This window comes from Stenella coeruleoalba, assembly GCF_951394435.1.
Source record: "Stenella coeruleoalba genome assembly, chromosome: 9".
In the NCBI taxonomy this organism is placed as follows: Eukaryota; Metazoa; Chordata; class Mammalia; order Artiodactyla; family Delphinidae; genus Stenella; species Stenella coeruleoalba.
The window spans coordinates 71,608,003-71,635,200 of NC_137155.1; the positions used below are offsets into that span (position 1 = coordinate 71,608,003).

The window sequence follows — 27,198 nt, forward strand, 5'->3', positions numbered from 1 at the left end:
ACAAGTGATAGCTACTTTATTGTGAGTGATAGGAAGACCAGCACTTAGACTGATGTTCTGATTTGTCAATAGCTGTATTTGAAAGCTTAGTGTCACAAATATATAGAGATATTCAGGGAGAGAGGCACACTGCTCATGATCCGAAGGATAAGAACGATGCCGAGAAGGTCATCTGTCAGTGTGAGCTGTCAGAAAGAGATCACACTCTATGAAAAGGGAACATTCAGCCGACTTAAGTAATTATCTTTGACTGAGATTTGAAGATGTCTTCTTTTGTTGGCCTACATTGACTGCATAATTTATAATTTACTGCAATCAGCAAAGGGCCAGGAATTGTAACTTAGAAAATTTTATTTCCCATAATTACTTTTTTCTCTCTCTCTTTTTTTAACTCCTTTAGCACTTCAGAAGTGTAAAGTGGGAAACTGATGAAATTCATTTTTTCTATCTTTCTTAAATGACTCAGCCTCAAGTACATCAGAAACAATATATTTACTTTTGACTGCTATTTCACAGAGCCAAAGCTCTCTACCATCACACTATAAAAGGTATAAAACACCCCCTTTATCCTTGATGTATTTTTTTCTTGCTTTGTGGGATTACCAGTTAAAGAGGATAAAGTAGTAATTCAATTTTGTCTCTCTAGTGCAGAAAAATAAGAAAGAAAAAACAGATTTGGAGTACTGAGCACCGAAATTGTAATTCACATCCTCAGATTCTCATCAGTTTGACTGAGTTGTCAAAACCATAAAGAGATAACTGTTATGGCAAATATTTCAGAACTATATGGATTAACAGAATTTTCAATTCTTCTTGTCTTTTCCCCCACCCTGCCCTAGGACATATCACAGGATCAATGTCTGTAAAATAATGCCTTTGCCTTTAATAACCTTATGAAAAAAATATTTGGGGACCCATTATATCCTGGAGTGCAATAAGCCCCAAAATTTTGTTTTTAATATATTTCTAGAAAAAGTACTTACTTAATTTTGTTAGCTAAAATAGGGATATGTAACAGTGTAGCTTTTGATTTATTTTATTCCCTGAATCCCTGAATTAAAAGAAGAACCTGTGAAGAAATATTAAACTTCTATTATTTGGCATCTTTATCAAATTCTTGCTGCTCTGTTTTTATTTTTTTCCTTATTCTGACCAACTGATTAATGAATTGTAACTAAAAATTACCAAGATTAGCCTGCCTTCTGGCAAAAACTGCTGTTTAATTCTAGGTGTATTGATTTACTGTAGAGATATTGACAAAAGAATTAATTTAAGTACTTTAAGTCAATATTACTTGAGTGGACACTTTACCTTTTAGGTATAAAGAAATACTCTTAGAATATTCTTCTATTAATATGGTGTAAAATCACTGTCACATAATAAACATTCATTTCTTCCCCTCTTAAAGTCTGCATAGGTTCATGCTGCTCTTTAGTTTTCCTCAAGACCCATCATGCACTCATATTTGAAATGAGTAATTGTGGGGTTTAGGATGTTTGCTAATGTATTTAATGTTTCCTCTAAACTTTAACTATTCTGCTAAAAAATATTTTGTTTTCCATAGTTTACCATTTACTACCTGAGATTATTTTATATACTTTGATGTTTCCGAAAGACTTTTTAATTATTTTTTTTAATATTTCAGAATTCTTTGGACCACTCAGTTTCCCATCATAGAAAGCTGTTTAATTCACAATGCCTTTAGTAGAGGCCCATCATCTAGTCTATAGTGACTGTGCCACTTAATAATGGAATAGTGCGTCAAAGTGGCACTTAGGTCTCAAATTGTTATGTATGACTGTCAAAGCGGTAAGAAAAAAAGAATTAAAAAAGGAGTTGGGAGGGGTGGAAGAAAAACCCTTGATTTGTCTTTATACTGAAACGTGAATTTGTCAGCCAGGTTCTGAAATCACAACAGCATTGCATCCCCAGCGAGATGTTGAAAACTTGACAGGTACATATTTTTTTCAACTACAAACACTTCTATAATGAAAACTAAATATACAAATCTTTTTTTATTTTTTTTTATTTTTTTGCTCTTGACACATAGTTGTTGCCAATGGGATTTAATGTTCAGGTTCAAGTTGTCAAGAGAAATAACCAATAAGCAATCCAAAGAGCCACAATACAGATATGCAAAGGCAAAAAGCCTGGCTTCTGTGATATACTGAAAGGATTTGAGTGTATAATTAACCAAGTCCAAACCACTGGCACTTAATCTTCCTCCTAATGACAAGTAAAGCCCATTATAGCTCTCCGGGGGACAAACTGCAACTTGTTTAGTAGTCACCAAGGCTTTTGATCATCATTGTTCTTTTCACTTCATCATTTAAAGATGAGTTTGCTTTGGTCTGGCATTTTTCCATTTATCATTGCTTATTCTCAGAAAGAATAAAAGGGTAATCCCCAATCCAGTAATGAAATTCTGTCATCCTAAGCATTTTTTAAAAATCTCCCTAAATATTCTTATAACCAGAACTATCTACTTTTGAGTCTGATTCAGAGTATAGCCTGTGTATATAATTTCTTTGGGTCTGTTTTGTGCACACTTTAAGTGCCCTGACAACCACTATTAATACCTACAATGATGCTCAGTGTGTGGTAATTATTTACCTGCTGGTAGCTTCACTATATTACCAAAAACCTTATGGGTATGCCTGGATGTTTTCTGTAGGAAGAAGGAAGGAGACCTGTAGTTGTAGCGCTATTTCCAAGAAATTATAAATTGCAACTGGTTGTCACCCACTGCTCTATATAAATCAGTCTTGCAGAATTGCATTCAACCATTTGTCTGGGGCAAGTGATATTTTTGACAGGTGAGTGGAATTTTGCAAGGCTAGATAATGCTCCACAAACCACATATGAATAACTGAAAACTACAACTCCCATCATGCCCTGCAACTGAACATTAAATAATCATGACCTCTTCAGAAGTTTGTTTGTTGTTAATTTTATTTTATTGTGGTAAGAATACTTAACATAGGAACTACTCTCTTAACAGATTTTTTTAAGTGTACAATATAGCATTCTTATCTATAGCACAATGTTGTACAGCAGAGCTCTAGAATCCTGGTAAACACCATTCAAATTTTTTTTTGTTTGTTTTTTTTGCTTCTTTGAGTTTGACTATTTTAAATACCTCATATAAGTGGAATCATGTAATATCTGTCCTTCTGTGACTGGCTTGTTTCACTTAGCATAATGTCCTTAGTTTCACCCTTGAGGTGGCATATTGCAGGATTTCTTTCTTTTTAAATGATGAATAATATTCGACTGCATGTATATACCACATTTTTTTTATCCATTCAACCATGGATGGGCATTTAGGTTGATTCCATATCTTGGCTATTGTGAATAGTGCTGCAACAAACATGGGAGTGCTACTATCACTCTGAGATCAGGATTTCAATTCTTTTGTATAAATACCCAAAAGTGGGATTGCAGGATCATATGGTAGCTCTATTTTTAATTTTTTTGAGAAATCTCTGTACTGTTTTCCATAGTGTTGAACCATTTTGAAACCCTACCAATACTGTACAAGGTTCCAATTTTTCCACATCCTTGCAAACACTCGTCTTTTGTAGGTGTTTTTGTTTTGTTTTTATAATAGCCATTCTAACAGGTGTAAGATGGTACCTCATTGGAGTCTCATTTGTATTTCTCTGATGATTAATGATGTTGAGCATCTTTTCTAACTGTTGGCCATCTGTATATCTTCTTTGGAGAAACATATATGGATCTCCTTTGTCCATTTTTAATCAGTTTTTCTTTTTTGCTCTTGGGTTGTATGAGTACTTTATATTACTAAACCCTTATCAGATACAAGACTTGGAAATATTTTCTCCCATTCTGTAGGTTGCTTTTTCATTTTGTTTCTTTTGCTATACAGAAGCTTTTAAGTTTGATGTAGTCCCACATAATAGATGTTCAGTCAATAGAAGCTATTATTGTATATTGCTTGACTATTTCATTTCTGCATGTGTTTCCTTCTGTCCCTAACCAGGTCCAAGGCTGCTATGAGAAAAGGACAGTGATGGTCATATGACTTCACCTAAGTGTACATGGAGTTCCGTTACCTATGAACTGATTTGGAACCTTGCTTTGTTAATCAGAAGAGACAAAAACAAACTATAAACTGATCAGTTGAATGACTGATTGATAACTTGCCTGATGTAGTTGCACTTATTTTTACTTTTATTGCCTGTGCTTTTGGTGTTATATCCAAGAAATAATTTCCAAGACCAATGTCAAGAAGCTCTTTCTTCCCCTGTGTTTTCCTCCAAAAGTTTTACAGTTTCAGATCTTACATTTAAATCTTTAATTAATTTTGAGTTGATTTTTATATATGGGGTAAGATAAGGGTCCAATTTCATTCTTTTCCAAGCAGATATCCACTTTTCCCAGCACCGTTTGTTGAAGAGACCGTCCGTTCCTCATGTGTTGTCATGTGATTAATACACGCCTTTTGAATCAGATCTCAAAATCCACAGAAAACAAATCGACATGACAGCCTTAGAAATGAGTCTTAGTATAATTCAGCTCTACAAATTGTTACCACAAAAGTTTCTACATTCTCTTACTCTTTCAGGAAGTAAAAGTTAGGATACTCCTGAAAACTCTATTTTCAAAAGACTACTGCAACTTAAAGAGTCATTTTAGTGTTTAAGCTTCCAAACATTAATTGATACACTCATCTTTGATTTTCTTTTTCCCTTTCCCTTATTGTCCACAAGTAATTTATCAGCAACTCCTCCTATGCCACTTCAAAAATCTATCCTGGAGTCCTTCTTCTTCTGTCACCTAAATAACTGTAGTAGCTCTCTGGTCTCCCTGCATTCACTATCGCCTCTTCTGCTCTACATGCAGCGGGAGGAATCTTTTGGAAATAAAAATCAACCATGATCATTTCCGTTCCACTGATTACACTTGTGTTAAAATACAGCCAAAGGTCTCAACTTATTTGATGCCCACAACAGAAAGATCAAATCTCACTAAAATTCTTAATAGTCTCTGCTCTTTTTGACTCCTTATTATTACATGGCTGCTTTTCTGTTCTGACCCACAGCTCCACTAAGCTAACTTCTCATAGGGCTCAATGCCAGTACTCCTTCTTCTGAGAAAGATTTTACTTGCTTCTCCAACAAAGAACACAACTTCCCCCGCCCCCAATATATTGGTAGCACAGTGCCGAATGTGTTCCTCTATCATAACATTTGTTATACTAAATTGAACTTTTCTATTTGGGTTCCTCTCTCCCACATAGAATATGCTAATTTTGAGGACTGGCACTGAGTTGTATTCACAGGCTTGTATTCTGAAACTGACAGAGTATTTGGCATTCTAGACCCTTAATAAAATTAGCTGAATGAATGAATGAAACATTCCCTGAGGCAGGAGCCATTGTGTTACATTTAATTCAGTAGAATTATAACATCTAAACTCAAGACCTAGTTATATTACCTTGAGAAAGAAACTTTGGTTCTCAGTTTAATCACTTAAAAAAAAAATGGGAAACACCATTTCCATCACATCCCTCATAAAGTTAAGTGGTTAAATAAGATATTTATAGAAAATTAAGTGCCTACTGCTTAGCAAACCTTCAATAAATGTTTGCTTCACATTGTTTCCTTCTCCGTTTCTAACTGAACTCCCCTATTTAAAACTACACTTTCAATTAACTTATTAAAGAAGAATGGAACCTCTCATGGGATGATCTTTAAGAAGATAACAGAGAAACTGAGAAAAATATATTTAGTATTTAGTCTAAACTATGTTTAGACTATGACATGTTTGTGACTTTTTTCTTCCCATACATTTTACATCAAATAAGTCTCATTTGTCCACATGTTCACAATAATTGTGGCACTCAAACAATTCTGTTTTCTTAAAATGCCTTAGTATTTACTTAAAAATGCAAGGTAGGGACATTTCACTTGGCCATTTGAAATCTGAATAGCTCAAGGTTATAGGAATCTGTGAGTTAACGGGATGAGATCTGTGGTTTAGCAGGCAGCTTTCTAACATACTGTCATAAATGAACTGAATGAAATACTACTGGCTGTCTTCTAAGGAAAAATAATCTTTCAGCTTGTAGTTATAATTTCCAAAAAGTTACAGACTTCTAAATATCCTATACATTAATGTGTAAAGGTTATATGGGAAACCATGTGAAGTAATCATTCCCATGAAGAAAATCCATGTATATTTATGTGATAGTTTAAAGAAAATGACCCTACATTTTATTTGGGCAAGTGAAGACGATAAGGGAATTATTTTCATAAATAAGTGAAATGTATAGCATCTACAGAAACAGGATAATATCAAAACTATACTCTCAAAATCAGTCACTATAAAAAGTTATAAGAAAAAAGTTATATTTGATTAACCAATGCCCGATCTGGAAGTCTACTTTTCTAAATCTGTATACAATTTGCAGGATGTTTCAGGATTTGCAGTGCTATAAATCTTAATGTATATGCATTTAGCAAAAAAATCGCACAAAATACACACCAGGTCTATGAAAGAGTATTTAATGGCATTGCTTTTCTTGGTTTTCCATGCAGGCTTTACAATCACATATTAATCCAGATTCCTTAAGCACTGTTTCTTAAAATTGGAATGGATGTACAGAATATGGAAAACAGATTAGCTTATTCAGTAATAAGTAGGTTATTTGATCCTGGCAGATTAGCCATAGTATGATCCTACCGCAAAGTTTTCCCCCCACCTTTCCAACCGTCACCATTTCCATTTAGAAGGAATGTAGAATTAGGCAAAGCCACAAGTGAAGCACTCCCTGTAGATTCTTACTCTTCCTAAGCCTTCAGCAAAATCTTCTCTGGAATCAGAAGGTAAATGAAATTAAGAAGCAATAATATATGGCTTGACTTGGGTTTTTTTTTTTTCTTTGATCTGGAAGACACAACTACTCTGTCGGATAACTGTGTGATACAAATCAAACCTAGTGTGTTCCCCATTTGAAGCCTAAAACCAGTGCTTTAGAACAAACATCAACAATGTTTTCCTTTTAATTCTGATACCAGTTTATTCATGACACTTTGAGATTCAATTCTGAAGTGATAAAGTCTGATATGCCAATTTGACATCAGAAGATAACATCTATTATTTTTTAAATGTTGTAATTTTGACTCAGGTAAGTTTTCCAATGTATTTAAGAGTTGACCTTTATCATGATTTTTTTTTTCAAAAGCAAAAAAAGAAAATATCACAAAAATAGAAAATAAAGCTAGCCTTCATAAAGCAGAGCATGGACTTTTCAAACAGCAATTCTCTCTCTTTCCTATGAACATCAATGACATTGCAAACCAGACATGTAACAAAAAAGAGAAATACAATATACCCTGAAAGTGGAAAACAAGGTCAGAGGTGAGGCTTTAGCTAAAAGACTTTCTTTAGGCAACAGAGACAGCAAATCAAGCTTATTCTTTTTTCTGTTCGAATCCTCATAAAAAAAGCCATAATACTTCAGGTTTTTATTTTTCCTTCCATGAAGTGCTATGTTAACACTTTCCTGCATTGTTATTTCCAAACATATTATGCATAAACCAGCACTGAAAAAGACTTAATTTTTTAAAAAGGAAGGAAAGAAAGAAGAAGAGAGGGCAAGGGAGCTAACAGGAGGGAGATGGGACAGAAGAGGGAAAGGGAGGGAGACAGAGGGAAAAATATAAGGAAAGGAGAGTGAGGGAGGCAGGTAGAGAGATACAGAGAGGAAGAAGAAAACGGAAGGGAAGAGAAATTGGAGGGATGGAGAGACATGTTTTATTCAATCTGGTATATCTGATTTGGGTAAGCAAATTAATAAAGAAATCTAACACTATTAACAGAGAAATCTAAAAGTGTTTCATGGCATGAGGATACATTAAATAAGTCTACCAGGTACGAGACCAGATTTCTGTATTTCTTATACTTTATCTACTTTATGATTTCCAAATTTATTTATTTTTGTCCCTTTTATTAGATAACTCACATAAACGTACATCTACCAGATTCCTCACTATGATTTTTATTTGTTTATCCTTCTGAAGTATTCAACTCCTGGTGACTTCTACTTCCCTTAATGTATTTGTTATTTGTTCCTCTTTGCCTTATCGCTTTCTCTTCCTAAGTTTAAAACATCATCTTATCATAGGGACACATGTAGTATTATTGTTTTTTTTTTTTTAAGTCTGTTCCTAAAGAATGGACCAAAAGCAAAGTGGAGCCATTAGAATAATAATCTATTTCAATGCCCTAAACTGGCTTATTCAAAGCTCATGGGCAGAGGATAGACTGTTGTTTTACAAAAATAAATGTACTTATTTAGAATCAATAACTGTTTAAACACTTTACAATTTATCAAAACTAATACAGAGAGAATATAAAGAATTTTGTATCAAAACTAATACAGAGAGAACATAAAGAATTTTGTCTTTGATCTGGTAGTCTATTAAATGATGAATTATTTCAACCATTCGTTATTATTCATTTATGCAATTGCATCTGAATTTCACTTATTTTATCCTATCCTAAAACATCCTTAGCCAATAACAAAGGTGTCTATCGTGTAGTATAAATCTTTGTGGTGAGATTATATTTATAAGTGTATCTAAGAAATAGAGTGAAGGGATTATGACTAAATTCGTAGTAGGGGGAGGGGAATAAATGGTTCTATTTGTAAAGAAGAGGGGCACAGAACACTGTACAACAATTCTCCCTGAAACATTTGAAAATTGATCTCAGTTTGAGCTGAAGTCCTTACCAGCCTCACCTCAACAAAGTGCCCAAATGACTTTTTAAAAGGGTACAGCACAAACCAGGGGAGAATGAGGGAAAGGGCAGGTTTGAAACTTACAGTGTTTCTATAATCAATACTCTGCTCCTGAACAAAAGTGTAAAGAGGTGCACAAACGTGCTAAACTGCATTTCAAAAATGACATCGTAATTGCTGGCACTGCCCAGCCTACCCTGGCCTCAGCATTGCCAGGTTTTAAATTTATTTCAAACTGTTCTTCCAAAGCCTGCCTAATTTTTTTTTGTCCAAATAGCAGCAACTCGCAGTTAGTGAACAAAGCTTCAGGATTTTTTTTACTTACAGCTAAATTTAACTTTACCCATCCAATAAAAAAGAAATAAGGGAGCCTTTATTATCTCCCTGGATTTCTGAGTATGATACCACATCATAGAGAAGTGGTTATTAGAGACAATGGCCTACCAAGGTGAAGTTTGTAATAAAGCCTATTATGTGGTTTCACCATTGACACTAATGGAATGTAACAGTGATTTAGAATGATTTAATGGTTCCCAGGTTGTGCTCTAATAGTGCTCTTTATATTATGATGTATATCACAAAACCTAATGTGGCTGTTGTGATATATTGATAGTATTCATGCTGTTTCATTTTTTTAGAGGAATTTAAAAAACTGTCAAAGAGGAAAATTAATAGCTGCAACTGCTTTATTTTCAAGGGTTCTGTTTTTTAAATGTATGTGCATAAATTTCCATTCGGTGCCACTCTTAGGCTAATAAATTCATTTGCATTTTCATTCTGAGGTAATAAAGAAGTGTGCATGTGTATACGTCTGTGTGTGTATTTATGCATGTGTGTATATACATGTATGTGTTTGAAATCCAACTTGGAGAAGACTGCACTGCCATTTCATATGTTTACAAAATGGTTCTATTAGATTAAAATGTACCTGAAGGAATAGTGCAGGAGAAATCAGTTTTATGGTGTAAGATAAAATTATTTACTTTCAACTGTGAAGCAGAAGGCTAGGATTTTAGTACTAGTTCACTAAAAAACAAAAACAAAACCCCTTGGGTAGCTGGCATGTGAGCTCTTAGATTTCTGAGTAAAAGGAGAATAGAATTAGTCTAAAAGGAGAACTGACGCAGCAACGATGCTCCTTAGAGCTTGTAAGCATCACAACAATGCCTGATCTTTTACGGAGGCATATTTTGAACTCAAATAGAAGGTGAACAGCATTGCAAAATTTAAGCCTCTTATTGTCGAAAGTTGTCAAACTGGAGAGTTGTAGATAAAACATAAAAAGAGGGAGGGTTTTCAAGAGCTTCCATGTTCCATCTCTCAAACATTTTGATCACTACTTCTTATCTGCTCAGTTTGTTCTTTCTTTGGAATGTCCTACTTTCCCCATTTCCACGTAGCATTCTTTTCTTAAGAAATCTAAAAGACTTTCTATAAATCCTACTTAATTTATGAAATCGTCTTCCTCCTTTCCAGCCCACAGCAATTTTCATGGCTCTGACCTCCCTTTATAGTCGGTTAATATGCAGTTCATCTGCTGTTATATTTCAAGTAAACACATGATAAGCATTCAGCACATACCTTCTAGTTATTTGATAGACTGATGTGATTGCATACAACTTCACCCAACTCTACTGCTATCCAACCAGACCATGCCTTCTTGTGGAAAAGAAGGCTACCATATTGGTTGGATATGAGGCCTTCAGATATTGGATTACTTCAATAAAAAATAACAACTTGATCATGATAAGAGCTTTTTTATTTGAGGAAAAATACTCCTAAATTCTATAGTTAATTTATTACAAACTTGTACCACATAGAAAAAATATTACTTTTAATATTTACTTGAGGTACATAATTTTCTCTATGTTACTGTTGGTATTGCATCTTAAATGTAATCAGAGATATATCTGAATAAATATATATAACTTTGACCTTGAATCCCTCTCTCCACCTGTATAAAGATCACTAGCATACATCATATGCACATGGGTATACATATGCCTATACATGTAAGTTGACTTCTGGTGGGTCCAGAGAATTAATTATAAGAGAAACAGTGCATTTTCATTTAATACATACAGGGCAACATATTTATACAAATGTACGTATTAACTTCAGGGCATTTTTAAACTATAATATTTGTTAAGTATATGACATTCAGTAACGAGCTAGTTATTAAATTAGCTTATTTAAATCTTTTCATTTGAAACCTAGTGGCTTATGTATCCAATTGGCCATCTTAAGCTCTCTTTGCCGAAGGTGGCAAATTAGAAAAAGTAAATAGAAGAGGAATGAGAAGAAAATTTGAGTAAATGAAAATACATCTTATTCTTGGCTTGGGGACACTCAATACTGCAAAGAGGCCAATTTTCCCAACAATTAATGTATAATGTAAATTTAATATTACACAAATTTTGGTGAGAAGTCAACAAATGATATTAAAGTTCATCCAGAAAGCAGCCGCATAGCACAGGGAGATCAGCTCGGTGCTTTGTGACCACCTAGAGGGGTGGGATAGGGAGGGTGCGAGGGAGGGAGACGCAAGAGGGAAGAGATATGGGAACATATGTATATGTATAACTGATTCACTTTGTTATAAAGCAGAAACTAGCACACCATTGTAAAGCAATTATACTCCAATAAAGATGTAAAAAAATAATTAATTAATTAATAAAGTTCATCCAAAATGTTAAGGTAAAAAATCTAAAACATTTTGAAAGGAAAAAGAAGCTATTATTAAAACACATTAAAAAAAACAAATTTAATTATAACAGCTCATAATTAAGTTCTGGAATAGACAGAAAGTTTTAACCAAGTGGGAAGTCCAGAAATAAATTCAAGTGTATATTGGAATTTAGTGAATGACAAAGTTGACAATTTAAATCAGTAGAGAATAGTGTATTAATTAAGAAATAGTATTTGGACAACTAGCTAGCCATTTAGGGATAAAAAAGGAACAATAAATGCTTCTGGGTTTATTTTACTCCAAAATAACCCCCCTAGATCAAAGATTTAACTGTAAAATTTGAAACCATAAGAGATCTAGAAGAGATCATTAGTTACTTAAAAAAATAATAATTTGTGGTGCTTTGAGTAGAGAAGGCCATCCTAAATATAGACAAAGCCCTAAAACCATGAAGAAAGAAGATTGATAAATTTGGCCACATAAAAACAAAAACCTTTGTGTGGCTAAAGATAGGATAAGCCAAACCAAAGGGCAAACTAAAGGAAATATTTGCCATAGACAAAAATCTTAGTAAATTTGTAAGAATCCTTAAGAAATCAATAAAATAATCCAATAAAAAAAAATGATCAAAGACAGCAGTAAATATCACACAAAAAATGGCAAAAATGGTTAAAAGAAAAAAAACAACAAGCACAGAACTATGCTCAAAGTCAGCCATAACAAAAGAAATGCATCATGGTAATAATGTGATTTTTTGTTTGTTTGCACTTAAAGTTTGATAGTTCCCACTGCTGTTAAGGGTGTGAGGGAATATGCATTCTATACTGTTGATGATATAAGTGCAATTTTTTAAGGCAACTTGCAAAATCTACTGATATTACCCAATAAACATTAAAATGTGCTTATATTCATTGGTAACCATGGAAATACAAATTAAAACAACAATGCGATACTGTTACATGCACCAAAGAATGACTAAAATTAATGACTTTAACAACACAAATCTCTACTAAGATATAAAACAGCAGGAACTCTCTTATACTGTTGGTGAAGAAATACACTGGTACAACCTGTTTGAAAAACTGGCATCATTTTGTCATTTTGAAGATATGCCTGATTTATGACCCTAATTCAACTCCTAATTATCCACACAACCAAAAAACCTGCACACACTGTGTTTAAAACAGCATGATTTGCAATATTCCCAAACTAGAAACCCAAATGTTCATCTGCTGTAGAACAGATAAATTAGTCAAGTGGTATTCATAAAATAGATAACAACAATGACAATGACTCAATTACTGAAGTATACAACTACAATGAAGAATCTATCCAATATAATGTTAAGTGAAAGAAGCCAGATACAAAAGTGATTCCATGTATATAAAGACCGAACAAAATTTAACTTTAAAGTTAGAAGTCAGAAAAGTGGTTACCTTTGGAAAAGAGGAAGGAAAAAAGATGGAAGTAGCAATTGTCAAAGGTCCAAAGGATGTTGTTGGTTTGCTGCCAATTTTGTATTTGTTGACCTGCCTGGTGACTACTCAGATGCTCACTTGTGATCACTCTTTGAACTATATATTTATGTTTTGTGCAAATGATCTGAATGGGTGTTATACTTTACAGTAAAAGGTTTAAAAAACAAGAAAGGGCAGGTTAAAGGGAAAGAATAAAGAGATATTCATAATTTTTAAGGCTCAAAAAAAGCTCTGTAGGTTGCCATAATGGCTCTTAATAATAATAGTAGCTTCTAAGCCAGTAGCTTTAGAAATGTAAATATAGATATAACTGGTTAGTAGACTAATCATCCATTGATTTTAACCTGCTGGTACAATTCTGCCATTAAATATGGAATTATAAAAGTCCCAGAAAATAATACTTTTTTCATACACACAAGTATTCTGCCTTCTTATCCTCATGCTTTAATTAAAAGTATGGGAAAAACTCTGATAAATATAAATAGGCTAAACATTTTGATGGCTAATAAGTTTATGGCTTCTTACAACTTTGTAAATTGGTGGGATTATCTTCATTCTCTGGGAGTTGTTCTAGATCTGAAGAAAATTCCAGGCCTGAGAAGAATAAAGACATTCCGTGCACCCATTTAACCAATTCAATGTTTATTAAACTCCCAGTATATTCTGATTACCATAAGAAATAAGACATAGTTTTTGACCTCATGGACTCAGAGATCAATTTAATAAGAGATGAGCCCACATAAAGATCACTTTGCATATACTGCATGGCATGGTTACCTTCAGAGTTTTACCTTTCCTTAAAATGAAAAACAGAATTTCAATTTGGAAAAGAGTAAGGTGGCTTTCCTCAAATGGGGGCAATTAGGCCATCATGGCTCCTGTTATGGAAAAGATGCAGTCTTGCTGGGAGAGAGTGGCCCCTGAGCCAGAAAGAACTTGTTTCAAATATAATCACTGACTTTGCAACACGGTGACTTTCCCGAGCCTCAGTAAGGACAGCTTAACGAATGAAAGTATCTCACAATCCTGTGTCCATTCATTGGAGTTATATAGACTGACTGGCCACCTATAGGTGCTTAATAATTTTAGTTACCTTCTCCTGTTTCAACTGTTTGCTATAGTCACTTGACTAGTGTCTTACTTCCCATATTGGTCTGTAAGCTTTTTGAAATTAGGGATCATATCTTATTCTTCTTTATACCCCTTATAGAGCTTGGCATAATGCCATGTGCAGAGCTGAAATTTCACATTTGCTGAAGGAATGAAATTTTTTCAACCACATACTGACTATGAGAAATGAAGATATGTGCCCTTAATTCTGCTGAAGCTAAAGGAGAACCTACTCAATGAACCCAAACCGAATGATGCTTTACTCACATTCACTCTAGAGAAAACTAAATGTGTATTTAACAACTGTCATTGGGAACATGAGGTTGTTATACAAAAAATAAATAAAAAGGGACTATTGCTTTGTGTAAGGAGATGGTAGGAAGAAATAAGTTTCAACTCATTGAAGAAGCTTGCAATACAATGGTTAGCTATAAAGACTGACTTTTTGTTGTCCTTGTAGAATCAAGTTATTACTTTAGAGTCATATTGCTTTTTGCAGATACACGTGATGCTGAATTTTAGAATTTTATATAAAATATAGCCTCTGGGGCTTCCCTGGTGGTGCAGTGGTTGAGAGTCCGATGCAGGGGACACGGGTTTGTGCCCCAGTCCGGGAGGGTCCCACATGCCGCGGGGCGGCTGGGCCCGTGGGCCATGGCCGCTGAGCCTGCGCGTCCGGAGCCTGTGCTCCGCAACGGGAGAGGCCGCAACAGTGAGAGGCCCGCGTACCGCAAAAAAAAAAAAAAAAAAAAAATAGCCTCCCCTGAAATAGCTTAGCTACTTGATGCCAGGATGTAGAAGGAGTAGATAAATTAATGCCAAGGTCCTTTAAAGCCCTATGATTCTCTGACCTATTTGGTTTTCCCTTCTATCTCTCCTCTTAGGAAAGCTCTGAAAACTTTAAACATAAAATTAGACAACTAGCAAAAGAACTCTAAAGCTGTCCAACTATTCCTCTTATACTAGAATGGTACATCATAATGAAGAGTATCAATGTTCTAGGTGACAAAGGTCATATATATATATGATAGGTAATAATCACATCATTGTGTGTTAATAGCACACCTATCCCATCCTACTGTATTTGAACTTTCCATGAAAACAATAGCCTGTGGTGAAACAGCTTGTCATGGATACTAATGAAAAATTACCCGATGGGATTCCTCCTGCATTCATTCTGCCCCTGAGGTCTGGAAAGTCACTGAACACAAAAGTGAGATTTTCCTCTATCTCTTATATTCTGCCAAAAATTGTACACAAATTCAGAATATCTCAAGTGGCAAAAGTGGGTAATGTGCAGAATGGTTTTTAGAATACAACCACTCATTGATTAATTACAGTGCTGAATGGAAAGAGGACAGGTTGACGGAGGGGGAAAGTCAGTTGTTTTTGACACCAAAGTTATTTCAAGCTTACAAGCAAATAGATGTTCACTTTTGTTTCTAATTTTGTATAGCACCTTGTCAGTGGTGAACTGGGCAGATTCCTACAGAATAAAAACAGGCAAAATGCCTCCCCTATGTAACCTTAATGTTCTCTAAAAATAATAGTGTATTCTCATCACTGGAGCTTTCTGTTTCCAAAGATTCTATACAGTAGGTTTGGAAAAGTAAATGAGGGAATGACTAAGAAATACAAAGACTTTTTGTAAGATAATAAAATAGGATTTGAATATTATCCCATTTTGATTTTTCAACTTTAGAGTCTCTCTCTATATGGGTCAATTTCTAGTGCCTTAATTAGCAAAATAAAAATAACAAAAAATGGCAATTTCCTACACTTTCTCTTAGGTTCTTTTTTTTTTCCCCGACTGCAGCCTGTAGCAATAATTATATTTTACAAATGCAAAATACCTCATTTAAAATGCAAGCTTCCCAGAAGTTGGCCAACTCTTACGTGCTCAAAGTGGCAGAAACAAGTAAATCATTTTCTCTGACATCTTCCCCTGTTAAAACTCCTTTTGGCACATGCACTGAATATGAATCAGCCACCATGTAAATACATTTCTGTGTCAATATTTTTTATTGTAAAATATTTTGCCCATTGGAGTAAAAGAACAGGGTTCACAAATCAGATTACTAGCTGACTAGCACATTTCTAATTTATACCTTGCACAGATAGCCTTTAAGCCACAGGTGACCTCTTATTTTGTGCGTGTGTGTGTACATATATATATATATATATATATATATATATATATGTATGTATGTATATATTAGCTGGAAACAATTCATCAAGTAAGTTACCCCCTTTCCTTTCAAATCCACTTGTATTACTGAAAGATTGAGTAAAGACCTCTAGGGACCACGGGCAATTTTTGACATGGGTCTCAACAGATTAAACTATGCGGGGACAATATAGAATACACTGGAGCAATAACATTATCACATCACAGGCTGATTGAGAGGCATTTCCTTGCATTTCTGTCCTTTTACCATAAGCCAATAGTAGCCACAGGCACTTGACTGGAGAGCCTGGAGGATTGACAGGCCTGGCAGTCATTACACGCTGGATTGAATACTAGATTACTCCAAAGTGGCTGAGGGTCAGGGATCAGTGTGTTCCCTTTTGGCACTAAATGACTTTAATATCCTTACTGTATTAGTCAATTACTTTAAAGCTGCTGCTCTCTGAGCTCTCTCTGCCCCCCTGCAGTTTACTGTGGACATCTGAATTGCTCCCATACTTAACCCGCACATCTGCTTTTAGCTGTCAAAAGAACAGTGCTATCAGTGGAGCTATTGACAATATGAAAAGAACTGAGATACTTGCTGGAGGTGTCAAGTGCCTCTTTCTTTTGGCTGCTTAGTTTAAAAAAATAAAAAAACTTAATAACTCAGTTACAAAGGTGGTCTTCAAAGAAAAGGAACTCAGAGTCTTTTAATCTATTGGCATGTAAAGTGACCAATAGGAAAGAAAATGGTGGAGTTGATTTTCTTTTTTACTACTCACTTCCATAAATTATGCATCTTCTATGTAGGTTTTTATGAAGTTTTGTGAACAAACACTTTGAATGTAACTGTGAAAGAGTGTGCACCTGAGTGAGGACCTGTATCAAAGTCTTTATTTCATTTCACGATGGTTCCAGTGATAGTGGAGAATTATACTGCACTTCTCAATTTATTGGTGCAACACAGCGAAGAATTTTATATCATAGCCACTGAATTTTTAAAAGGTCTGGTGTGGCTTGGTGTTAAACCAACATGTTGAAATTAAATATGCGCTAACCTGATTTGAAATTTAAAACTACTTGAAAGTCGTGCCTTCAGTGTTTCAGAAAAAAGTGGTATGATTCCCACACAAGAGTACATCTGTTGAGCGGGCCCTGACTTTCATGTGTTTGCATGTGGGTATAGAGTCTGTTTGCTTGTGAGTGTCAGTGAGAGCATGTGTAAGTCACAGCACTACAATGATAGTAAGGACATCACAAATTTCTAAAAGATTCTTAAGAGCTATTTCACATAGAAGATTTTTTAAATGGACAGATACTTAAAGAAGGGTTAACACATTGCCATTAGCTTACTTATACCATAACCTGGGAAAACCACTGATTTCCTACTTTAAGGCCTCCTTTCAATGAGACTATCTGATTATTTGAATGAAAAGTCCTCAGCTGTTTTGCTAAGTTTCCATTACTGATTTTGACTTTTGTGTATACTAAAATATATATAGATATAAGCAATTCTTCACAGCATAAAATTTAAGTAAAAGCCTAATTTTTCTAAAATAATGACTAAATAAACACAACAGAAAATTTTTCACTTGTTTCTAAAAATTTGAACTCATAAGCTGTGATTTCAGGAACCATCCATCTCTCTTGCTTAGAAAAGATTCTTCTCAGTTATGAAAACATACCACAAAACACAATGTCAGCAGAAACATAATATAACCAACCCAAGTCAAAAATGGTAAAGAAATTACAAGTTTAGATTGTTATCAAGTCAGTAGAGAAGACAGCTTTTGTCATCAGAGTGGCACTTTTTTTTTTTTTTTTGCTGTGTGGGGGCCTCTCACTGTTGTGGCCTCTCCCGTTGCGGAGCACAGGCTCCGGACGCTCAGGCTCAGGGGCCATAGCTCATGAGCCCAGCCGCTCCACGGCATGTGGGATCTTCCCGGATCGGGGCACGAACCCGTGTCCCCTGCATTGGCAGGCGGACTCTCAACCACTGCACCACCAGGGAAGCCCCCAGAGTGGCACTTTTAAGGTGATTTAAAGGGAAAATGGCATGAAATGATAAGATTTGAGAACCATTCTGTATTATTTGCTAAATATAAAGATTTTGACTCAATTGTTGAAAATGACATCAGCCTGATCCTAAAGATTTAAAATATACCTTTAATACAGGACAGTTTCCAAATCTTATCATTTCAAGCCATTTTCCTTTAATTAAAATGTTGGGTTTTTTTCATTAGTCTAGTTTTTATGAGTGTAGATCATATAATTAAACATGGAATAAACTATATATACTAGGGACTTTAAAAGCTGATATGATTCCTACCACAGGAAAGACAGACATACCAGAAGACAATATTATATATTTCCTTTCAGTGGACATCTATTAAAAATACAAATATTATTGCCTTGGGAAATTAATTTCAGGATTTTGCTCATTTAAAATTTAGTCAGCAAAGTACCTTTAAAAACTTAATACCTCTTGGCAATCATGCATCATTAGCACTTTCCATTCATTTATATTTTGTTGTGTTTTGGGAATTGAGTATTCTAGGGAAGAAAGGTAGCCTGACAAGAAAGTGATTGAGTCAGCCCCCTTGATAGCTGGGATGACAGAAGGTGAAGAACTGTAGCTGCAGCTGACAACTTCTTTAAAATGAGTCACTTATAAATATTTACAATTCATAATTCAACAATAAGTCTATGGGTAGCACATAAACAGAAGTATCTGATGGTTTGTTTGGAATCCTGATCATTACTATTTTGATAGGAGTGTGTTTCTATTAGGAAGTGTTTTTTTTTTTTTTTTTACCAGTTCATATGGAAAAGTCTAGTCTTTCCTCTATGTCTCATCATTATTCCTAATAGATAACTTCCCCTTGCAGTTTACTTACCACATTTTATTTCTGTAAGAAACATACTTTGCATTTAAAAAAGGTTAACTTCCTCTTCCATTCTGTCATGATGTTTAGGTGGATACATTTAAATTATATTTCCTCTAGAATATATATTATAAAGTAAATGGAGTAATTTTTTGCAACACCATACACTAGTTATCTTTTAAACATAAGAATGACTATCATTGCAAAGTCTGCGAAGTAAAATACTGAGTTATCTTATGAAATACAAAAGTCTACAACAATCTGTTAGTATAGCATCTAATTTTCATGTTCACAGATTTCATTAATGTTTCCCTAATGTAACAAGGAGGATTTAAGTGACCAATAGGGTTGTCGGGTGTATACTCCTTTCTTTCTGACCTAGTGAGTAACGAGGCAGACAATCCCCCGACCCATTATGCCTTCAAGTGTAGAGTGGGAGTGCAGTTAACTTTCAAAAGATAGAAAAAGGTACTACTGTTTATGACAGTGAAAAAGAAAAGATGCAGAATTATAATCTATGTGTTTTAACATCTTTCTCAGTAATTACACAGGAAATTAACGGCCACGGTCTTTGAGTTTCCCCTCAGTTGCAGTACAAAATGTGAATATTTCATATTCACATGTGCAGTAAATCATTCAATATTTTCTGATTTTAGAAAGAACGTTAACAATTTCTGAAACAGAATATAGTCACTAGAGAGTAACTGGTTTTAAGCAGTGACAAGTTTACTTTATAAGTAGCATAAATAAGGGTGAGAGAGGTTTTTGATAATGTGATCTTTTCTTTAACCATGTCTGAATGCTTCCTGATTTTCTTATGAAAATGTGCACATGTGTGTATATGTGTGCATGTTTAGTAATTCTGGTATAAAGAACTGACAGTTGTTTAGGGAAGTATCATTAGAATCATTTAAAATGTCTATTTCCCTTTGAATTGTTTCATACATCAACAATTAACAGAAAACTCTACAGAATCTGCTTGTCATGGTTCATACTTCAGTATGTAAACAACTCCCTGACTGCCTTTGCAGAGAGTAGGGCTCATAATTTTCAGTCTGAAAATGACATATACAAATAAAGGAACTAAAGCATGGAAAGTAACATGTTTTGGTCTTGTGACTAATGGTAACCTCGCGCTATTGAATTACTGAACTGTGTCTGAGAACTAATGAGAAAATTTTCCCAGGGGAATCTTTATCCAGTGCACTTGGAGAGCACCTCAGGGACCTATTCCGAGTCTGTCACCTTCCCCGTCTCATTGACACTCCACTTCTTTACCACCATTACACTGTGCAACCATTTCACTTCACACCTCACGATTAGAATATTAAAAGGAGAGAATACTACACGACTTGTTCCAGATAGCAGAGTTGTTTTTGACACTTAGAATAGAAATTGTCACAAGAATATCAGAAAGACATGAGAGTCTCCAACTGAGTAGAACATTCTAAAGCTTAAAGCTATTTTATTTCGTAGCTAATGAAAACTTTCAAGAAACCTCTTAATGGCACATAATCCATTTACTCAGAGTTATTTAAGGGCTGCATAATTTTAACCAAAAAGGATAACTGAACTTTCAAAGTTACAAAAAATGATTCTGCCATAGAAATATAGCTTGGGTCGTTATTATACTGATCTTTTGTTGGTTACTGCTGTTTGATCGTATATATACTTGGATAGAAGGTATGGCCCTAGATAGAGGGTGGCATTCTTATACTGGTCAGTGGTTAAGATTAGCACTGTTACCACAGAGGTCTTACTGTAGTGAATAAGGACAATGTTATTACTTCTAGAACTAATAGTGACATACCTAACAGGATACTCCTAGTTTCTGACACAAAGGAACAAAGAAGATGGAAAGATAAGACTGTTTAAGAAGGTATTCCACTATTACAATGCTTTATATATGTACATATATTTTTTACATATATAATATAAACATTTATAAGTATCTGTTTTAGCAAGAAATTATTAATTAAGGAATTCTCTTATGAAAACTGGGAACTATTTTTTATCAGAAGCAAAATCCCTGCCACTAAAAAGACAAAACTGGTGTTGATCTCTTATTTTATCCTTTCTAAAACTGTGAATACTGCCTCTGTGGTTAGGCTTTACTACATCCCTATAGCAGAATAAACATTGTTATTTCCATTGCTGATGTCAGGCTATTAAATTAAGAGCATTACACATTCATGTAAAAGACCATCCCATGCACATTTAGGGTTGGAATTTATTAATTCTCCAATGACCTTAGCAGTTATCTGTATATTTTTCAAAATATACTTTGCACAATAAACTCCCCTTACTAATAATATTATTGCTACGTTTGCATTTGCCTCAAATTAGACAACCTCCACTCTTCTTAACAAATGGTTAAATTCATATGCTCCATGGCCAAATGTAGACAAATATTACTGAAGATAAAATTCTACAGAATAATAAACTTCCACAGCCATTCTCTTTCCATAACAAAGTATCATTTTTATTATATAGCTTTAGATGTTTCATTACTGGAGCTTGTTTGAGCTAGAAAAAAAACATAGTCCTGGTTTGGTCATTTAGGTTTTCACTATGAACATGCATGCTGGGATTTGGTACTTTAAAAATTTTCATTCCTGTATTGACCTGGTATATTGGTATTTCCCTTTCAGAACCTTATTGCAGACCACAGGGGATTAAAGCAAATTTTAAATTTTAAAGCAAATTTCCTTCCAGATACATCCAGAAAGATTTATCACTCTGACAAAAGTAGGACTGAAAAATTTCAAGTTCAGGGGACAGTGGAAAGTTTAAAGGCTTGAAATCCATTTGTAATGGTGGGATTTGGGATGAAATTATCTATGAACTATCCATCTTGAGGTAAGTTTATCAGTCCAATATACTAAGTCCAGGGAAAAGAAAGAGATAAATTAGACGTGAGTCCTGGTGTCACTCATGCTTTCAGTGTTCATTAAGCATCTATGTTTTTACTTCTTCAGATCCATTTTATATCATATGCTAGGATGAGAGCTCATCTTATCCTTCTGTCTCAGGGACCTTTCTACCCATTGTAAAAAGACATAAAAACTAAATTTTGTCTCTTTCCCTCGGATATGAATTCTAAAAAGTTATTCTTTTGATATGTAATGTAGATCTGTTACTGTGTCTGTTAATTTAATGTGATACAAGTCAAGAAAACCAGAAAGCTCTAATTTCTGTTATAATATTTGTATTTAAGTACTCAAGTATTAAAGTGGTATTTGCCCAGCGAGTTGAGTTTAGAATGCTTTTCCACACGGGTATCTTGAGCTTAAGTAGATGAAACCTTGTGACTCTTGAGTGGTAATGATTCAAAATACAATTCACATGAGGGAGTTAAACACACACTCATAATAAGCCTACATGAGCCATCCCGTTACAAGGGTTTTCTTCATTTTCTAGGCCAGAGTCACAGAATAACTTCAAACTTTGTCCCAGAGATGAAATCGAAAGTCCACCTCACATTCATGAAAAGAGCATCTCTATGGATTTAAACCAAGACCCGATTATTCGGGAGCAGTTTATTTGGCTTGTGGCTAAGTCAAAGTTTGCTACTTCTGGGCATGTTTGACTATAGGGAACTCACCCTCATTTTCATCCCTTAGCCTGTTCTGAAGGATGTGAAAAACACACAACTTCGTTTTTACTCATGTGGTTTTGAATGGGCACTTTAGAAGTGTGAAAAAAAAAATAAGAAAGCTTTGCATGTGCAGGGATTTGGGGATTTATTCTCTTTCTTCTCTTTTCCATTTCTTTTTCCCCTTGATAGAATTTCTGGTCTTTAAGCATCTGTAAGGTCTCTGTTTCATTCTTTCAAACCAATCCCTGATATATGGGTGGGGAGACGGGGGATATGGGAAACAGGAAATGTATTTCTATCCATAGGACAGCTTAGAACCTAGGGGACCACAGGTCACCACCCTGGGCAGAACACTTCAGCAGAAAGTGTTTCAACACAGCTTGGGTCGACATACAATGGCAGCATTCAATGGATGCGTGCTTTTTGATGGCAGTCATCCATCGAGGTACACAACTCCATCCTGGCACATTGCTCTTTCATGCATACGCTCTTAAAGCCTACTGCTTTTCTTTTTAACTTGTTGCACCTGAATCTCCCCCAGTCCATTTACTACTTAAGTTTTTAATTTTGGTATTAAACTAGTCACACAAATGAGACTTTCTGACAACCAACAAAAGAAGAGATGCACTCATCTCACCCAAGACCCAGATCATGTCAGAAAAACCGCTCTCTTCAAAGGGAACAGAGTGATAGAAAGCCATTGCTATGGAGCTCAGCAGAATCAATTCGGTATAACTGCAGAATGGTTTCTACAAAGGATAAAAATATGGGCCAGTAGAAAAGGTGCGAGAAAACTTTAAAAACTCTTTTGACCCAGGAGTGAATTCATGCAAAATGAGCCAAATTGAACTTAATTTATCAATCAGTTCAATTCACAGTAAGATAATATCATAAAAAGGGAGGGTCAGGCTTTTCATTGCTAAGTTTCTACTTTAGTATGTTTGGTATTTTATTTTCAGTGTCAAAGAACCTAGCTGACAGTTTGAATCAATTTATTTCAGCAAATATTATAAATTGATACCTGTTTTATATTTCTGTTGTTTTGATAATCCATGGCTGAACTGATTTCCCCACATTATACTCATAACTTTAAAGTGTCATTTGAGAACAGAGGGATTTTATTTTCTCATGATCTTATGCAGTTGAAGAAAAAATTCTTTGAGGTATTTTGGGAGAGATTTCCTTTGGGCTATGTCTATACAGTGTCTAAATAAATAGTGAAAAGTTGAAAAGTTCAGTCAATTCCCTTTGTTATTGGCTCTCTAGACACCAAATAAGAGTGTAGCTCAAAATGATATCTAACTTGTTCAATTAAAGTAACCTGTCATTTCAGTCCAATTAGTCAAAACCTTTGTGCACATTGTGGAAGTCTTTGCTACTCAGAGACTGTAGCAAATTTCCACACAGTTAGAGCCTACGTATGAAATTGAAGCACTACGGCATAGGCCTCAGTGTAGTATTTTTCCCTGTCTGATTTTTCTAGGAGTTTTCTCCATAAACTCCTAATACAAAATACAAAAAATGCAGAGTAACTGGATATTTTTCTCCACTAGTTCTCCATGGAAGTCTGAATTTTGGGCTCCTTTTTCTATTCAGATCACCAAATATTTCAAAGCTAGCTGCAGAGAAAAGTAGATAAATGAGAGAGAATCTGCTTACAAGGAGCTTTGCATCTGCCTCCAACAGACAACAAATACCTTGTTGAAGGAAATTAAGCCAAACAGAGGTGCAAGCAGTATTCTGAGAAAAGTACAAGGAGAATGAGGAAAAGAGTGTATGGAAGAATGAGCAGTACAGCCCAGATTTAAGGGATGAGACTTGAAATTTAGGGGAAGGGCATTTAGACTAAAGAAACAAGAGTGAAATATTAACTTAGATGAGCAATGAGTGAGTGTGCTTGTGTCCTAGTGTAGACTGTGTGGAGAGATACTGCGAATATTTCAGAGCCTCAAGGGGGACAATGCATAAAATGATTATATCTGAAATTATCTACCATAGGCTCTGAAGCAAGATATTTTGTAATCTTTTATTGTCAACAAGAATTCCAAGTTTAGAGCTAGCAGTGTGTGGCTAGTCGATTTAATTTCACTCTCAGGTATAGTGAAGTATTTGTCTGCTGTACATCACTCACTGGGAAGTCAAACTGATTCAAATGATGGTGAAAAAACTGTTAAGTGCCATAGCTACAAAAAAATACCTGTGCTAAAACTTGGTTGTTTTATACCTAAATAAAAGGGAGAAAAATTTATATTCCACCAAATATAGGTATAGATGCATTACCCATTATTCTTCTTGACAGTAAGGATCAGAAAATGGATTTTAGAGAGGATTTTAAAGAGGACTTTAGAGAGGAATCATTAAAGGTTCTCGTTACTAGCCCCAAAGTGTTTTCCAGCTCTCTGTGGCTCTGCTGGTGTTCTGGGACCATTTTGCTGGACACACTGAAAGCACGCTTCAGCAGTGCAAAGGCACAGTGCTTCCTGAATTCAGCCCATCTTCTGGGATTCAACAAGGAGAACCAAGGCAACTAATTTCAATCTTGGAACATCAGCTAAATTGTGAAGTCTTTGTTTATATGATTCTAGGCATGTAGTCATAGATGGAGATGAAACTGAATCCTTCTCAAAAAGTCCATCAAAGCATTGCTTTCATCTATGTGTGTTGCTTTGTTGAGAAGTTTCCAACCACAAGGATAATACTATAAGCATTCTTTGCCAAAATTTTTCGGGAAGTAGCATCCAGGTCATGGGATTCAATGCTAAATTAATACTGAAGTTCCTCAAATTTATTGTAATTGTTTTTAGGTTTCAAGTTGGCATTCTCTGGAATCCTCAATGAATCAGAGGTCTCTACTGATGGGGTTCCAAAATACACTGTAGAAACATCTCATCCTCCCGAGAGAGTATACAAACTGTCCATGTGATCTGGTGATCCAGTTTTATGATAAGACTGGAAGACAGTGCTACAGCAGGACAGAGAGTTGAATACACCCTCCAGAGAATACCAGAAGTTTATATGTGCTCTCTCATCTTGCAAACCAGGATTTGGAGTGGATCAATTACGAGATGACAATCTAGAAACTTACTGGCAGTCAGATGGCTCCCAGCCTCATTTAGTGAACATCCAATTCAGAAGAAAAACAACAGTGAAGACATTATGTATTTAGGCGGACTACAAATCTGATGAAAGCTATACTCCAAGCAAGATCTCAGTCAGAGTAGGAAATAATTTTCATAATCTTCAAGAAATCCGGCAACTTGAATTGGTGCAACCAAGTGGCTGGATTCACGTTCCCTTAACTGATAATCATAAGAAGCCAACTCGTACATTCATGATGCAGATTGCTGTTCTAGCCAATCATCAGAATGGAAGAGATACCCACATGAGACAAATTAAAATATACACACCCGTGGAAGAGAGCTCCATTGGTAAATTTCCTACATGTACAACTACTGATTTCATGATGTATCGCTCAATAAGGTGACCTTGAAATAGAACAAGTCATTAAACGTATCTTTATCTTGTCAGTAAATATTAAATCTGGTATCTTTATTGAAAAATGCATCAATTATTTTGCAATTTTTTAATGCATTGAAAAGTATTTTATTGTAAGTTTAATAAATAACTTTTGAGTCAAAAAAAAGTTTATACGTGCTGGCTCTCACTTTTCCTTTTTTTTTTTTTAATTTTATGTTTTGTATATGTAATTTTTTTGGTAATGACTTAATTGAGAGCTTGGGTATGCATATAGAACAAACTTGATTTTTAGAAATCCCTTTTCTTAAAAGATATTTAACCATCTGCCCTAAGGAATTTCCCACTTGCCTCTTTCCACAGGCTCCAATCTCCAACCATGGCACTTCCCTCCTCATTTTCTTCTTTGTTTTCTTCACAATTTTTCCTATCTTCTCTCATATCATATATATTCCCTTCAACACTGTCATATTCTTAAATAGAGAAGTCAAAAGAACTTTGTGTTTTGCTGTCCCAATCTAAATAATACTTAAAGTCTTCTTATTCCTTTTTTTTTCCTTTTTTCAGCTTTACTGAGGTGCAATTGACAAAAAATTATATATATTTAAGGTGTACAATGTGATGTACACACACACACATTATTTCACATAGTTAGTTACCTTTTGTTTCCTTTCATTCCCCCACTCTCCTCCCCTCTGACAACCACTTATTTGTTCTCTGTATCTATGGGTCTGTTTCTGTATTGTCATGCTTGTTCATTTGTTGTTGTTGTTTTTTTTTTTAGATTCCACATACAAGTGATATCATACAGTATTTGCCTTTCTCTCTCTGACTTATTTCACTGAGCATAATGCCCTTTAGGTCCATCTGTGTTGTCACAAATTCTCATTCTCTTCAAATAGGTCCTTCAAACTCCTTTCCTATTAAGACAGACGTCAAATATGTTTTGGTGATTTAGCTCAAAAAGAACTCTAAAAGTATGTACCATTTTGGAAATTTTTAAGTTTTCATTTGAAGCTTCTCA

The 27,198-nt window shown here is 34.9% G+C and overlaps 2 protein-coding genes across 17 annotated transcripts in view; one reads left to right on the forward strand and one right to left on the reverse strand.

Annotated features, from left to right (window-relative positions):
* The window catches only part of LOC307192094 (uncharacterized protein), an 868,937-nt gene that overhangs the window by 701,799 nt on the left and 139,940 nt on the right, over nt 1–27,198 (reverse strand). The window lies entirely within an intron of this gene.
* Nucleotides 157–26,722, forward strand: LOC307191746 (uncharacterized protein; the record flags this gene model as incomplete). The annotated part of the gene is given in 5 exon segments (XM_079931946.1): nt 157–236; nt 22,523–22,666; nt 25,000–25,223; nt 25,649–25,863; nt 25,867–26,722. Coding segments are annotated over 5 exon segments (981 nt in total). The 3' UTR covers nt 26,185–26,722.